Source organism: Mauremys mutica, chromosome 4 (genome assembly GCF_020497125.1).
Source record: "Mauremys mutica isolate MM-2020 ecotype Southern chromosome 4, ASM2049712v1, whole genome shotgun sequence".
NCBI lineage: Eukaryota > Metazoa > Chordata > Testudines > Geoemydidae > Mauremys > Mauremys mutica.
The window spans coordinates 8264311-8281294 of NC_059075.1; the positions used below are offsets into that span (position 1 = coordinate 8264311).

At 50.3% G+C, this 16984-nt stretch overlaps 1 protein-coding gene across 1 annotated transcript; it reads left to right on the forward strand.

Moving 5' to 3' along the window:
- Positions 1 to 783: 783 nt before the first annotated feature.
- Positions 784 to 12725, forward strand: PTGDR (prostaglandin D2 receptor). The gene is made up of 2 exons (XM_045017076.1): positions 784 to 2628; positions 11073 to 12725. Exons 1-2 carry the CDS (start codon positions 1804 to 1806, stop codon positions 11268 to 11270), a joined length of 1023 nt encoding a protein of 340 aa, XP_044873011.1. The 5' UTR covers positions 784 to 1803; the 3' UTR covers positions 11271 to 12725.
- The last annotated feature ends 4259 nt before the right edge of the window (positions 12726 to 16984 follow it).

The following is a 16984-nucleotide window of genomic DNA, read 5'->3' on the forward strand; positions in this document are numbered from 1 at the left end:
AGACGTTTGGGAGCATGAGCTTTCGTGGGTGAATACCCACTTCGTCGGATGCAAGTGCGTATTCATGACTTGCATCCGATGAAGTGAGTATTCACCCACGAAAGCTCATGCTCCCAAACGTCTGTTAGTCTATAAGGTGCCACAGGATTCTTTGCTGCTTTTAACAGATCCAGACTAACACGGCTACCCCTCTGATACTGGGCTTATTTAGTCTGCAGAAGAGAAGAATGAGGGGGGATTTGATAGCTGCTTTCAACTACCTGAAGAGGGGTTCCAAAGAGGATGGATCGAGACTGTTCTCAGTGGTGGCAGATGACAGAACAAGAAACAATGGTCTCACGTTGCAGTGGGGGAGGTCTAGGTTGGATATTAGGAAAAACTATAATTTTTTCTGGGTAAGGAATGGTCCCTAGCCTCTGTTTGTCAGAGAATGGTGATGGATGGCAGGAGAGAGATCACTTGATCATTACCTGTTAGGTTTACCCCCTCTGGGGCACCTGGCATTGGTCACTGTTGGTAGACAGGATACTGGGCTGGATGGACCTTTGGTCTGACCCTGCATGACCATTCTTATGTTATTATTTGGAGGCTGGTGAAGCACTGGAATGGGTTACCTAGGGAGGTGGTGGAATCTCCTTCCTTAGAGGTTTTTAAGGCCCAGCTTGACAAAGCCCTGGCTGGGATGATTTAGTTGGGGTTGGTCCTGCTTTGAGCAGGGGGTGGGACTAGATGACCTCCTGAGATCTCTTCCAACCCTGATAGTCTATGATTCTATGAATTCCAGGCAGCTACTCCTTGGCAAAACGGTGCGCAGCAGGGGAGGCACAGGAGCTGTCTTTTTGCAGACGCTGGGAGACCTCAGTGCATCAGTTCACATTCAAGAGTTTCCCTCCGCGACCACAAGCGCCAAAACATCATTTGCGTGCCAGCCCGGGGAAAAGTGCAGTTCCACAGCCACCCACAGGCTGCCCCCCCCCGGGGCCTTCCCCCGCCGCCTCTTAACGTGCTGGTGGGGGACTTTCCTCCGAGGGGGGCGAGCGGCTTCCTCCAGCCCGTCGGAACGATGCTGTGCGCGCTTCAGAGCGAGAGCGAAACCTTCACAACCCGCCCCGGCTAGAGCCGCGACCTGGGGAAGAGGAAGCTGAAGTCACAGGCGAAGCTGAACGTGCCTCGCTAGTGTCGGAGAGCGAAACCTCCCGCGGGGGTGGCAGGCTGCCGAGCCAGCCGCGCCCGCAGGCTGATTGGCCGGACGAGTCTCCGCCGGGCGGTCCAGCCCCGTTATCCCGAGCCGCTGGGGAGGCATCGCGGAGAACTGGCGAACCAGCGGTAGCGGGGGAAGCGAAGCCCGGGAGGCTGCCTCGGGCCATGGGAGCGGGGGCTGGTTATGCCTCCCATGGACCTCCCGGAGTTTCGCCTGGGGTTTCCCGCGGGGCCTCGCGCTGAGTCCGAAGGCGGCTGTGGCTGGAGCCGGCCACGCGCGGTTCCCGTCGCCCCAGCGAGCCGAGCAGACACAGGAGCCGGGGCAGAGCGGCTGCCAGAGGCGGGGGCCCGTGGCTCGCCCGCAGCCGGGCGCAGCCGCCTCCCGGGCGGGTCTGAGCCCCAGCGCCCGGCCGCTGCCCGGGGGCCCCTCCTAGGCTGCACCTGGCCGCCCCGTCGCGGCGTTCCCCGGACCCCGTCCCGCACCGGCAGCCCCCGCGGGGCCGGGCTTCCCGCTCCCCGTCGTGCGCGGGCTGCGCTCCCGGACCCTCCTCCCCGGGGGGCAGCGCCGCTCTGCCGCGGAGCCGGGCTCCTCTCTCGCTCCCCATGGACACCGACGTCTACCGCTGCCGGGACAGCCGCACCATCCAGGGCGGCGAGTCGGCGCTGCCCGGCTCGCTGCTCTTCGGCGCCGGGCTGCTGGGGAACCTGCTCGCCCTCGCCCTGCTGGGCCAGCAGCGGCTGCGGCGCGGGCGGCCCCCGCGGGCCTCCGCCTTCTACCTGCTGGTGAGCGGGCTGGCGGTCACCGACCTGCTGGGCAAGTGCCTGCTCAGCCCCATGGTGCTGGCGGCCTACGCGGGCAACCGCAGCCTGAGCGAGCTGTGGCCGGGCGGCGCCGGCGGCCAGGAGGAGCCGGGCCCCCTGTGCCAGCTCTTCGCCTTCCTCATGGCCTTCTTCGGGCTGGCGCCCACGCTGCTGCTGCTGGCCATGGCGCTGGAGTGCTGGCTCTCGCTGGGCCACCCCTACTTCTACCGCCGCCACCTGCGGCGCCGCCGCCGCCGCGCCGCCGCCCTGCTGGCGCTGGCCGCCGCCCTGTGCGCCCTCTTCTGCGCCCTGCCGCCGCTGGGCTTCGGCCGCTACGTGCAGTACTGCCCGGGCACCTGGTGCTTCGTCCGCATGGCCGGCGACAGCGCCCCCGAGCGGGGCTACTCCGTGCTCTACGCCAGCCTGCTGGGCGCGCTGGTCCTGGCCATCGGGCTCTGCAACCTGGCCAGCATGCGCAGCCTCTACCGCATGGCCCGCCGGCCCCACCGCCGCAGCGGGCCCCCCGCCGCCCGGGCCCCCGCCGCCCCGCGCATGGAGGAGCTGGACCACCTCGTCCTGCTGGCCCTCATGACCGTCCTCTTCACCGTCTGCTCCCTGCCCCTCATCGTGAGTACCGGCCCCGGGGGCTGCGGGGAGAGAGCTGGGCGGGAGGGGGGCCCCGATCCTGTAGGGGGCCCGTGCGCCCCACCCTAACTGTGGCCAGCCTGATCCCAAGGGCCGGCTTCCCACTGACTTCAATCCGTGGGCTTTGGGTCCGGCTGGAGTAACATCCCCCTCGCCCCAGGACAGCCCTACACCCTCCTTGTCCCCGGCCGGCCTCACCCCTGGCTCTAGCCTAGAAGCACTGGGCAGCGGGGCTGGTGCTTGTAGGGGCACCGGGCAAACGGGAGGGCTGGGGCACTGTGTACCATTCAGGGGGTCCACTCCATCCGCGGGGGTGTATTCTGTACCCAGGGATTGCCATGGGTTTAAAATCACATCTACCCTGGCAAATCAGTTGTGAAGGGGCCTAGTTCGAGGGGACCTTTGGAGCGGGGGCTTTCAGGTGCAGCCAGGCAAACAGGGTTTTGGGACCCACCAGTCCTGCCAACACTGGGCCACTTTATTAGCCGGTGCAAGCCCAGTGAAGTCAAAGGAACTACGCCAGTGGGTAAGCGGTTGCCCACCACACCCGCCCAAAGGGGATCAAAGCTAGGGAGTGAAATCCTCTCCCCGCTGATGTTACTGGCCGGGATTTCCCATCCTGAATCCTCTGCCCCCTTTAGATTCCTCAGGAGGGCAAAAATGGGGCTGGAAACTTAGCACCACTGCCCCGGTGTTAGTGGTGGTCAGGATGAGTGGGGCGAACCCCCTGTACGTACGCTTGCTGCAGTGAACGAATGCAAGGGAGTGAGTGCAGATAAAGGCCCAGTAGCTCTAACTAGAAGGATGCGGGTAACTTGTTGTCACGACCAGTCTTCTGGAACTAATCACTTTGGAGGCATTGTTCTTGGGCGAGGAGGGCGGACAGAGGCACACGGGCTGATAAACCCGCGGAAGGCGCTGGGTGCTGTTGAAAGCTGACCAGGGCAGCAGTGACGGAGAAGGGTTAATTGTTTACCCCCCTGCAACCTGAAATAGGTGGGTGGACCAAGTCTCTGTCTCTGGCACTCCTGCTGACAGCCACAGCCGAGATACCAAGGGCTGAGTGGACAGGGACATTGACCTACCCTCTCAGCTCTGCCGTCCATGCTGAGCCTTTTCTGGGGGAGCAATCTAGCATCTTTCCACCAGCACTACAAACTTTTTAAGAGCAGACAAAGGGGAAAAAAAGAGTGACATGGGCGCCACGAGGTGCCCGGAAAGATTCTCCTCTTAAACTGTGGGTGTGCTCTCACAGTGACCTTAAAAATGACACCTCCTTGCTCCATTTACTCTCTAAGCTCCGTGTCTCGCTTACTCGAATCGACTAAGAAACCCCCCGGTTACTCATAAGACAAGGGACGAGTAAGGAGGTGAGCCCCTTGCAGATTACACTGTGTCATGGTTATTACCACACAGACTGTAAGATACTTTCACTTCAGAGACAGTAATTAGAAACAACCGCATGTTTACAGCGTTACAGAGCGAGGACAGCAACTCTTGCAAGCTGCCCTTTTTCTCAGGCGCTGTCAACAAAGCTGACAGCAAAAGCTTTCATTCCGGAGTCACACTGTTGTGTGTGACATATGAAGTATAAACAAGGCAACCTGACTTATGATCAGGGAGATTTTGTGCTAAGCCCCAGAAAGATCCTATTTTGATGAGTACACTGAGAAGTTTAGTACAAAGTTACTGGCCATCAACCAACAAGGAACATCAGTGTTTGTGTATTTCAGAGTCACTTTTCCACCCGTACCCACAGTTTATAGGAGACTCAAGTCTGTTCAGGCATGTGCCCAACGTGTTAACATTGTCAAAAATCTGAAACCTTTAATCAGTCATCATTCACCTTCCACAAATCATTCAAATCTTACCACGTTCTCCTCACACGCACCTGATTTATTATGCGAGGGAGGTTTTCATGTCCTTCTTTCTAAACATTATCCATTTTATTGATACATGTCTCCAGCACTGGATAACGCTCTGAACTTCATACAGCATTTCACAGAAGATAGTTGGCTGTGCTAACTTAAGAACTACTCCTGCAAACAGTTATGAAATGGGCCACTCTCCTTACCACTTCAAAAGTTATTTTTCCTCCCTTGGTATCCTGCTGTTAATTGATTTGTCTCGTTAGGCTGACCTCACGCTTGGTAAGGCAACTCACATCTTTTCCTGTATTTATACCTGCTCCTGTATTTTCCACTCCATGCATCTGATGAAGTGGGCTCTAGCCCATGAAAGCTTATGCCCAAATAAATGTGTTAGTCTCTAAGGTGCCACAAGGACTCCTCGTTAGTTAGGCATTAGGTTACTCGTGTGAGTGCTCCCATATACTGCAATGGGGTTTAGGGACACTCATATTTTGGCTGTCCCTAAAGCTCTGACTGCCAGAAGCTGGGATTAGACGACAGGGGATGGATCACTCGAGAAGTTGCCTTGTTCTGTTCATTCCTTCTGAAGCATCTGGCACAGGTCACTGTTGGAAGACTGGATACTGTGCTAGATGGACCATTGGTCTGACCCAGTACGGCTTTTCTTCTGGCATTATTCATATGAGCAGGGTTGCTACTCAGGACCATATGGATTTAAATGATCAAGCCCTTATTTTCTATCCACAACTTCACTTGTGTAAATGTGAAAGTATTCTGAAAACTGGCTTAATTCAGTGACCTATCTCATCCAGATCCGTCAGGTATCTTAACACTGTTGTATATACGAAAGTGTGGTTTGGAGGGGAAAAAGCCATTAAATCAAAATGCAGTTACTTTAGTGGTGCCCATTAGTGCAGTTAAGGACGTCTCAATATTCAAAATTCCTTTTTCAGTGATTTATAGCTACAAAATCAAAACTAATCATCTGTGAGATCTTAACCACAAGAAGAGACTTTGGGGCTGAATTTGGAGGAAAAGATGCCAAAGAAACAAACCACATACACAATTTTAGAAGGTTTTATGTGGCTGGAAATACAATCTGGTAGATTTTGTACCTTTAATATGCTTCACCCACCTCCCACCCCAGTCACCCCTCTTTAGCTCAGAGAAGTTTCATTTTTTTTAAAGCATAATTTTGCAGGTAATCATTAGCCCTTTTGTTTCATGCTACAGGTTTTGAAGGAAACCATTATTTTAAAAACAAAAGGAGCATTGTGCTTGGGAGAATGGGTTGTTACCTATCATGCATAACAATTTTTTTGATCGGCCAAAAAGTTAATATATTTTTGGGGAGAGGGGATGTGATGCCATGAGCTGTGGTCTGGTTTAGTCAGTCAATTAGATTTCACTACATATGTCAGACTAAAGTTTAGGATGTGCAGAGATGCATCTTTTAGCACCCAAACTACATTCTGGAACCTGGCCATATCACATATGCCATGGACTCCTGTGCAAGTTCAGACAGAGTATCGCAACTGATTTCATCTTATAATCCACAAACAGCTGGGGCACCGTAAATAAGCATCCAAAAGCATATACCCCATTGACAAAGCTGTTAATCAGCCAAGGATAGCAGCTTTTATATTTCACATTCACAGGTGAATAAGCTGCACCTCCACTACACAGCGGATACAGTAGATAGGACAAATATTTCATAGCGTGGGTATCATATTCCTCAGTTCTCTTTTCAGATTCATCGTATGCCCCAAATGTTTTTACCTATAAAATTGAAATGGACTCAGCATAAAACAAAGAATGTTAAAGGTTTGCTAAGACCACAAAAGGAGAAAACGCACAGCTGAGGATCTTCCAGAATGCCCCATGTCCTTATCAATGTGTCTGTGTGTTGTTAGACCCTAATTGTAAACATCATTGTTTTTGTGGTCTTGTGTTAGCCTGTTAATGGGAAACCCTTTCAGTGGGGTTTTTAATAGGTAAATTTATAGCGGTTCTCCAAGACAATAAACAGTGGTTAAGTGCTGTATTTGTATATGGACTTTCCTATCCTTTTTTAGAAAAGGAGACAAACATACAATGTGATGTTCCAGCTGAATAATACAGGTGGGATAAGGATCTTGTAAGAGAGTTCAGGAGTTTTGTTTTTAAAATCCCTGTGCATTGCAAAGGGGAAAACATTCTTCTCCAAAGTATTGTTATGACCCCAGGATCCAAGTTGTCAGAGAAGTTTTAGCAGTCTCTGGGCAAAGAAGACAAAGCCCCGGAGCTGCATAGAAGTACCATAATCTCTCCTTCAGTATGAACAGTGACTAAAGAAATAGAGCGTGAACCTGAATCTAGTGAAAGTAAAGAGTGGGCATTGTCTGTTTCCCGTGAATAGTGATTATTACATTTACAAGGGAAAGTCAACGCCGCATCCCAAAACTAAGCCAAAGAAGCACTTTGGAGAGTGCATATGCTCTCATGTGTTTACATGTGTTTTCATTTTTTTTCACCCACTTTCCATTATTATTATTTATTTGTTTTGTGGTCGTTCCTAGGAGCTCTAGTCAGGGGCCAGGGGCCACAAATGTGCTGCACAAACACAGAACAAAAAGACAAATCTCTGCCCAAAGAATTTACAGTCTAAGCACTTAGAATCATAGAACCACAGGGTTAGAAGGGCTTTTTTAGAATCTAATCCACTTCTGTGTATCCCGTCTACACTACACTTCTGCATCTCACCAGGAGATCACATGCCTCTGCAAAGTAAAACAAAATGACACTAGACTTTAAAGCTAGTTAGGCACCCATCTGTACCATTAGGCACCTAATTCTCAGTGAGAGCTAGGCACCTTTGAAAAAAATCTCACTTGGTGCCTCTGCATCCAAATGCCTTTAAAAATCTGTCCCTAGACTACGATGCCAGCCTCCAGTCCAGTTCTACCTGATTCTGATCATATTTATGCCACAAAAAACTCTGAGCAACTCCAACAAAGTCAATAGAGTAATCCAGGATTCACTCTGAGGTGGCTGAAGGTTTGTCTACACATGGAGCAATATAGGAATAGCTATTCCAGCGTAATTCCATGCGTAGACAAGCCCTAAGACCATAATGGAATTCAAAGGTGATACATTACTGTGTCCACAAGGGGACACTCTTACTGCACAGTAATTATCGTAATACTAAAACGTGCTGAAAACCAGTATTTTATAGAGATGATGACTTCATAGTTAAAATGATGTGTATTTTTTAAAGCAACATTTAAGTTTCAAATCATTCAACGTTGCAAATATTTAGTTACTATAAAAACAAGAGACAAGGTGGGTGAGGTGATATCTTTTGTTGGACCAACTTCTGTCGATGAGAGAGACAAGCTTCCCAGCTACACAGACCTGAAAACGAGCTGTATGTCAGCTCGAAAGCATCTCTCTCTCACCAGCAGACGCTGGTCCCGTCAAAGATGTGCTCTCATTCCCCTTGTCTCTCTAATATCCTGGGACCAACACGGCTGCAACACCACAGCATATAAAAACCAGCACACTTATGGTTATGGAATAGGTACATTAAAGGAAAGTCTCAAAATAATAGGCTTCATTTTTCTTTCACACCAATTTTCCACCAGTGTTGTTCCATTGATGTCAGTGGAGTTACTCCTGATTTACACCAGTGTCAGGGAGAGGAGAATCAGCTCCAGTATGTTCATTTATGTAGGAATGAAAAACAGTCTCACCACCTGCCCATCATCTCTTTGAGATTTTTGCCCTAACAGTTTTTCCAATCCCTAGATTGGAGGCACTACACCATTTGGACTCTTTGCAGTCTCCAGTCTGCCACGATCTTGCACAGAGAGATTTTGCAATGATCAAAATTCAAAAAGCTATTTTAGCTGCCTGCCCAGAAAGCTGTTGCATGCCACAGAAACAGACCAAAGATGACATAACATTTTACACATCCGGGGGAAGAAATGAATCCAGCCATAACTCTCACCCAAGAAGCATCGTTATGAATTCTTTCAACATGTACATCACTGGATTGTTTTTATAAACACACAGTCTACCATAAATGTACCTTAAGGATGGATATGCGGAAAGAGTTCATTGAACTCTTGCAGAAAGTGTCTCTACAAGCACTCTCACGCAGCCTAGAAAGGGTTAATGCTAAGTCGGGCCCATATGCAAAGTTTAAGGCCCCCTTTCCAAGGTTTTGCTCTCTTCCCTCAAAAATGTTCTCAGATGGTTCAGCCGCGGACCAATAGTTGTCTGCAGAGACCTGACTAGACACACGCTGCTGGCTCATCCTCCTTATTTCCATTGCCTAAGTGTTTGCAGGATTGGGACCTCACCTTGCTGTTTAATGCAACCAGTGACGGGATTTCCTGCTCCATTAGCAATTCCATTTGTCAGAGGATTCTCCAGATCAGTGGTTCTCAAAGCCGGTTCGCCGCTTGTGCAGAGAAAGCCCCTGGCGGGCCGGGCTGGTTTGTTTACCTTCCGCGTCCGCACGTTCAGCCAATCGCGGCTCCCACTGGCCGCGGTTCGCTGCTCCAGGCCAATGGGGGCTGCGGGAAGGGCGGCCGGCACATCCCTCAGCCTGCGCTGCTTCCCACAGCCCTCATTGGCCTGGAGTGGTGGGAGCCGCTCTCGGCCGAACCTGCGGACGCGGCAGGTAAACAAACCGGCCCGGCCCACCAGGGGCTTTCCCTGAACAAGCGGCGGCCTGGCTTTGAGAACCACTGCTCCAGATGACCTAATTCCCGAGCTCAGGTTTTGCCACTGCATAGACATCCCTTTGTGCTGCATCAGAAAGGAGGCTGTTTCTTTCCCCAGCTGCACTGTGTCCCTATGATCTGCCATGTTTTCTAACACTAAATAGTTCCTTCTGCGGTCTCTTTCCCAGTAGTTATGTTTCACAGAGATGGGGCCTGATCCTCCTCGCCCACCGGGGGAAAAATAAATCACAGTTAACTCGATTGAAGTTAAGAGAGTGACGTGAGTGTAAAGTGAAAGGAGAATCGGGGCCATCATGCCTTTCATTCAAGCATTCAAGTCTTCACAAATGTGGGTGCTATTATCCCTTATATTTGGGACACCCTCAGCCTCTGTCGCAGGACCGGGATGTGGCAGTCATGCCCAGTGGTTGGAGATTCCTAACTGATGCAGCAAGCCTGGCTGGGGCTATGATCTGCCAAGAGTAGTGGTGCCGGGGCTCAGCTCTCACATGCCCTGGCACAGATTAAGCACTGGTTGTACCTAGGAGTCAGAGCAGGAGTCAGGCCGAGCCCCAGGGTGGTCAGTGCCAAAGGCAGGGATCAGACCCAGGTTACCTGGAATGAGCTGAGGCAGGGACAGGCGCTGTCACAGCCATGGGCAAATCAAATGCTTTGAGCAGCTGGGGAGTTGCTGCTGCTGCTGCTGGCCTTACGAGCTGGTCAGCTGACTCTTCCCACAATCACCGATCACCCTGTCCCAGCTGCTTTGCACTGCACTGCTAAGGATCCCAGCGTGGTATAAAGCGAGTGCAGCTGACTGCACGTCACCCACTCCCCTCGCCCGTGTGGGGCACGTGCCAGAGCACACAGCACGCTGCCTGATCCTTGGGCAGAGGAGCTCTCCTTAGGGGACTGCTCCAACGGCCGTTACGTGGAGCCTTCCTTAAAGCTGCCTTTAGTTATGCTGGGGACTGTTTTGTTTCCTGGCGGCGCCAGGATCACAGGAATGCAAAGGTTGCTTAGAGCCACCTTGCCTTCCCCAGCTCATCCCAGCTGAGGATCTAGCCCAGGGAAACTGAGGCACAGATAGTTTGGAGAAACCAGTTTATTTCCATCTTAGGAAGCAGCCTTTACACGTCCTTTAATTTGGCACAAAAGTTCATTCCCATAGGAAGGGCAAAACCATCCTCTCAGATCTGCATGTCTGCTGATGACATCCAAGCCTGCGACACCAGGGCCTGGAATAGAGATTGAATGGGGGCGTTGATTAGTAGCCAATGCACAGCCAGATATATGGGCCCCTTCTCACCTCATGCCAGTGCAACGCTATGATTTCAGTGGCACCAGTCATGAGAGAGGGAGATCAAAATCAGGCCGTTTTCCTCATGAAACATTTAGTTTATCAAAACCCGTCTGTGTTAGCCTTCAAAGCTAGCCCCATGGACCTTACCTCTAATCCGCCAAGCACTCCTGTGCTCCCCTGCACACCAGCTACTGAGTCGGTAAGTTGTTAAACAATGAAAGCGTATAGGGCCAGATCCTCCATTGGCACCAGTGGGCATGGCCCCATCACCAGCTGAGGATCTGGGCCATGAAGTGTAATGACGTGCCCAGAAACTATTATTTTGTTCTCTGATCCCAGATTGTTTACTGATCGATTCATCCGCCTGCCCAGTTGGTGTTAGTTAAGCTTGATGTCGATCTAAGCGAAGCGCAGGCTCAGAATGAAACATGCTGATTCAGTGCTGGAAAGCAGTCGAGTACGATAATTGCATGTAGGGCGTTTACTCGAGTCATTTACGAAGTGCTGTACTTTATAATAATTAGATCTTTTTATGTAAAACAGGTCCGTGCTTATGTGGGAGCATTTGCCGCTGACTTTAACGAAAAGGCAGATCTTACGGCCCTGAGGTTTCTGTCTGTGAATTCCATCGTGGACCCCTGGGTGTTCATCATTTTCAGGACATCGATTTTTCGCAAGTTCTTTCATAGGGTTTGCAGAAGACTGAATTCTAAAAAAGCCACGACGCCTCGGCTTCTATGAACTAGGCACCGAAGCTGCAGGAGTGAAGAGCTTTCTGCTTTCTTTGGTAACTCGAATCGAAGGAATATTGTTCCAGTAATTGTTTACAGAATCAAACCGATCACACTAATTATGCCAAATGTTGTGATTGTGACACATGGCTCTTCTAGAAACACTGTAAGAAAATATAAGGCTGCATTGTGGGGAAGGTGAAGTGCCTTAGCCGCTCTGCTGTGGACATGCTGTACGGGGAAGAAGCATTCCTCCGTTACTGCATTTTTGCCTTTCCTGGCACAGACTGGAACTGAAAGTTTGTGGTCATGTGAGTAACAGTGAATCTTACGACGTGACAGCACTCCGCTTCCCAGAGAACTTTGTAAAAAGAATGTGTTTGTGGTGTAAAGTGCTGCTCTCTGATTCTCCACTCCTATCAGAGTACAGCCCCGGTCCTGCAAGGTGGCCCCGTTGCCTTTGGGGGTTCCCATTGATTTCAACAGGCTGCAGGCAGACAGACGTGTCTACCCACAGGGATCTGCTTGGAGGATCCAGGCCTAAATCAGGAATCACCGAAGTCTGATAGAGAAAAATAAAACTCTTCATTTTTAAAAGAAATAAAAGCAGTGAACAGTTTCTTGTAGCTGCCTCCCCACCCCAGTAAATTGATCTTGTCATCCAGTAGCCAGATAGCATCCAATGCACCGTACATGCAGCGTCGGACCCAGCAGCAATGATTCTCTGGGCTTGTCTGCACTGTCGAGTCAGCTCCAGATAGAACTCAAGTGCGCACACAAAAACCTCTAGCCTGAGTGCTTGAACACAAGCTAGACCGCCAGGCAGGGGTGGGTGGGCTGACCCTCCAGCGCTGCTCCCCTTCAAGCTAGCAAAGCTATTTTGTGCTGCTAATACGAAGGCTCTGTGCTGCTGCAGTGTTGTTTTGCAGTGTGATGGCTCTCGCTGGGGCTAGTGGATAATGCTCTGCGGGGAGGATGAGCCCTTTCTCCTGCCTTAGATTTGCACAGAGAACTCCTGCTGGTGTTAGAGACAAGGGGAGTTCTTTGGGCAGAACTCCTGCAGTACCCAGCCCCAAGGGAACCTGCAGAGATCTACCCCACCAGCATATCAGGGTGGGAAGCGACCTCAGGTCATCTAATCCACCCCCCTGCTCAAAGCAGGACCAATCCCCAGACAGATTTTTACCCCAGTTCCCTAAATGGTCTCCCTCAAGGATTGAGCTCACAACTCTGGGTTTAGCAGGCCACTGCTCAAACCACTGAGCTATCTCTCCCCTCCCAACTTTACTCCTCTGAGTAGTCCATGAATAAAGTTACGCAGGGGGGTAGATCTTTGCCAGGCTGGGTCTTAAGACAGTAAACAGGCTTGCAGTGGAGTAATGTATTTACATTTATATACTACATCTGTTCAAGTGCTTTAACTATTCACTGGGGACAAACAAAGGCTGAAAAATATATCTTACAAAGCAACATCATGTTGCATTGTACGGTTTGGTCAATAAATTATTCTTTAGCCAGCGTTGAGATTTATACCTAGTTCGTGATTTCCATTGTTTGGTCAACAAACATCACTGATCTTTTGCTTTAATGATGGACGTTTATGCGACCTGGCTGGGAATTATTGTTCTCACCTGATGCATTTTAGAGAGGCCCTCTCCGAGGCATTGTACAACGTTGACAAGTTACGGTCAGGTGAGTTCAATAGCTAGTTGGCTCAATGCAATTATTTTAATACTCTCTGTATGGCAAAACTACTTGATGATTCCCTGGTCTGTTCATTCCCTCTGAAGCACCTGGCATTGGCTAGATGGACCTTTGGTCTGACCCAGTAGGGCCGTTCTTATGTTCTTAAAATAAGCAGCAATTTTATGAGCAAAGGCCCAAATGCTCAAAATGGGAGCAGCTGGGGGAACAGAAAGGTCATTTAAACAGGTTTGGTCTCCTCCTGCGTCACATGTATAACTGCCATTAATGCTGATCCGAGTTACATACATGTATCAAAGACAGAAACAGCCTTACAGGAATATTTAGAACATGAGACCATGCAGGTCTTATCGTGGTCCCTGTCTGGTAAAGGGTGTGTTTCAATCCGTGTTTACTTGGCTAATCTATACACAGGTGCAGTCTGGTTTTACTGTCGTATCATGTGATATTTATTCTGCTATTTCTGGGCTGGAGTGAGAGTTTTTACAAGGAAGAAACCTGTGCAAATATTTATTGTGAAACTTTGTACCTTAAAGGAAGAAACTTGATGTAGCTGTTTCACATCAGGCTGGGGAAGACTTGTCACATTCCCATAGTCTACGAAAGATGGCGCTTGGCACACATTTCAGTAGGAGACTTCCAGGGCCTCCCCTCCACCCCAGGCCGGAAGAAAGTCTCTGTTTGTCTAGGGCCCAGTGATGAGATAATCCAGCCCTGGTGGTGACCCATCTAGAACCTACCCACACCCCACTGGCGGGTCAGGACACACTGTTGTAGACAAGCCCTCTTCAGGTGGTACTTTTCCCTCTGAGTAAGTGCTGAACCAGTGCCCCAGAACAGAGACGTGAGCCCTAGTGGATTTAGACCTGATTAAAGGAAATACATCCACGGTTACATTAGATAAGGGATATAAACCATTTTGCTTCAGGGGATCTGCCAACTACTAATCTGCCTGGGATTAGGAACAAGCTTCTCCAATTATCTGTTAATTGTACCCTGCGGGGTTTCTTATTTTCCTCTGATGTGCAAATATTCTCTGATAAAAGCCATTGCCAGAATCATGAGACTGGAGTAGATGGGTCCCTCAGCGATCTGGCGTTTTCCTTCCTGTGTTTGCGTGACGTTAGAAGACACAGACCAGAGGTACTCAAAGACCTATGAGTAGCGCCCTACCAAATTCACGGTCCATTTTGATCAATTTCACAGCCAGAGGGTTTTTTTAATTGGTCAATTTCACGTTTTCAGATGCTTACATCTGGAATTTCACCGTGTTGTAATGGGGGGTCCCAATCCAAAAGGCACCCGGAGGTGGATCTGATCTCTCCCCAAGAGCAGCCATGCAGGGGAAGGACAAATCCTGTCTCTCCCCAGCCCAGCCGGGAATCGCAGCTAGGAGCCCCCAGCAGCACGGGGGACATCAGATTTCACGGGGATGGGTTATTTCCCATGACATTGGTAGGGCCCTACCTGTGGGACTTCTTTAAAAGCAGGAGTGTAAACCTAGGCCAACATTTTCAAAGCTGGGGTGCTAAAGTAAGGCTAGCTCCCTACATCCCGATTTAGACACGGAAATAAACTGGCTGGTTTTCAGAGGTGCTGGGCACCCACCGCCTTTAACTGACTTCACGGGGACCACTTGAAAATCTGGCTCTTTAGTTAGGTGCAGAAGTATGGAGTTAGGGACCGCTCTCTAGCTCAGGTATTTAGATGGCCCCGATCACCATCGGCTCCGAGCGCTTTACAAGGTAATGTATTCACCCTCACTGCACCCTTGTGAGGTAGGCCAATGCTATGATCCCCATTTTACAGATGGGGAACTGAGGCACAAAGGAAATGAGGGCTAGGGCTACAAAGGGATTTAGGCACCTACCTGCTACTTTAGCTGCCTAAGTCCAAAATTTCGATCATCAACTCCCCCCCGCCCCCCCAGCTCAGCTGTCGCCTAACCCCCTATGTTCCTGCTGACAAAGTCCCCTAACAGTCTGCCGGTGGGCACACAGTCAGCTGCCTACGTTCTGATACCCCAGTCACGGCTAAGCCCGTTGGGATTCACAAATGAGGCATCCCCCGGCCTGTCTCGCCTGGCGGGGCTGATCCAACCCATGCTCTGAGGCAGCTCTTCAGGCACCTTCCTCTGAGAATTTGGAACAATTTCCAATTTTGGCTGCCTTAAAATGGTTCGTTTTCAAGCAGGCCTAAAACCCCTTTTGATTGCTGAACGGCTTTGGAACTGCATGCGTAACTTACTTGTGGTTTTATCCCTATATTGAAACTGTTCCTCATTTGTTCAGATCTATGTTTGGGGTTATTCACGATGAGTTTGTTTTATTGTAAAAGCTCCCAGGATACTTAGGTGGGCCAGAAACTGCTGTCCTGCCACAGACAAAACTCCTACTGAAGTCAGTGAAGTTTTTTTGGTGCACTGAAGCTCGAGGGGCATTTTAGTTGGACATATGACTCCTCGTTTCTGTTGCGTTGTCTTTCTGAATGTTTCAGAGTAGCAGCCATGTTAGTCTGTATCCGCAAAAAGAACAGGAGGACTTGTGGCACCTTAGAGACTAACACATTTATCTGAGCATAAGCTTTCGTGGGCTACAGCCCACTTCATCGGATGCATAGAATGACACATATAGAGGAGATATATATACATACAGAACAAGATGGCCCATGTCAGACAGTTGACAAGAGGTGTTAAGTATCCTCACACCTCTTGTCAACTGTCTGAAATGGGCCATCATGATTATCGCTACAAATGTTTTTTTTTCTCTGCTGATAATTGCTCATCTTAATTAATTAGCTTCTTAAGAGTTGATATGGCTACTTCCACCTTTTCATGTTCTGTATGTATATATATATCTCCTTCCTGTATGTTCCATTCGATGCATCTGAAGAAGTGGGCTGTAGCCCCACGAAAGCTCATGCTGAAATAAATTTGTTAGTCTCTAAGGTGTCACAAGTCCTCCTGTTCTTTTTGCTGAATGTTGTAGCTTGTTCCTAAAATCACTTGTCTTTCTGAATGGTGTCTCGCATTCCATCCTAGAAGTGGCAGCATTTCACCAGTTGGTGAAATAGGAGTGGATCCTGCAAACCCATCAAGTATAGTGTTTATAGTTTCATTGAAATCTGTGGGCCTCTGTACAGCAATAAACACTGTGATCAGTAGGAAGGGTTTGTAAGGTTGGGCACCGGGGGTGCAGTCCTTCCTGCTACAAGATGCACTAAAAATGTAACAAAGACAGGACCAGCTCCAAGTTTTTTGCTGCCCCAAGCAAAAAAAATTTCCCGAGACCCCCTGGCCCCACCCCAACTCTGGGAGGGAGGGGGGAGAAGTGGAGTGGCGGCGTGCTCGGGGGAGGAGGCAGAGGTGAGCTGGGGTGGGAGCAGTTCCTCTGCCTCCCCAGGGTTACTTCCTGCGGCCCTCCCCACGCCGCAGCTCACCTCTGCTCAGGGACGGCTCCCGGCTTTTTGCACCCCAAGCTGGAGTGCCGCCCCTTGGAAAGTGCCGCCCCAAGCACATGCTTGGAGCGCTGGTGCCTAGTGCCCTGATTAAAGAGGACTCCAAAGAGACAGATTTTTAAGACCGCTGTCCCGATGGCCTCCAGGGCCGCCCCGGGGGCCACTGCTCTGGCCGCACCTGGGACAGCTGCTGCTCGGGTGCTCCCCAGAGCCAGCAGTAGCCGGTGCAGCTGGCCCCGGAGCCACTCCAGCAGCGGCTGTGGAAAAGTCACGGAATCCGCGACCTCCATGACAGAATTGCAGCCTTAGTTATCAGCCATAAAACTCCAGTCTAGCTTGAATCCTGGGGCTTAGCGTTTCAGGCCAGAGCACATTGTTACTACCCCAACCTTGGGATAAATCAGCGTGGCAATTATTAAATGGCACAGATGGTCAATGATGAACTAGGCGCCCGTACTTAGGATGAAAACCTGGCGGGTGCTGGCTGGTGGAACAGCCACCAAGACCACACAGTTCCTGAGGGCAGCAAATCCTTAATCATAGTGTAAGGCCTGCCTGGGTGTT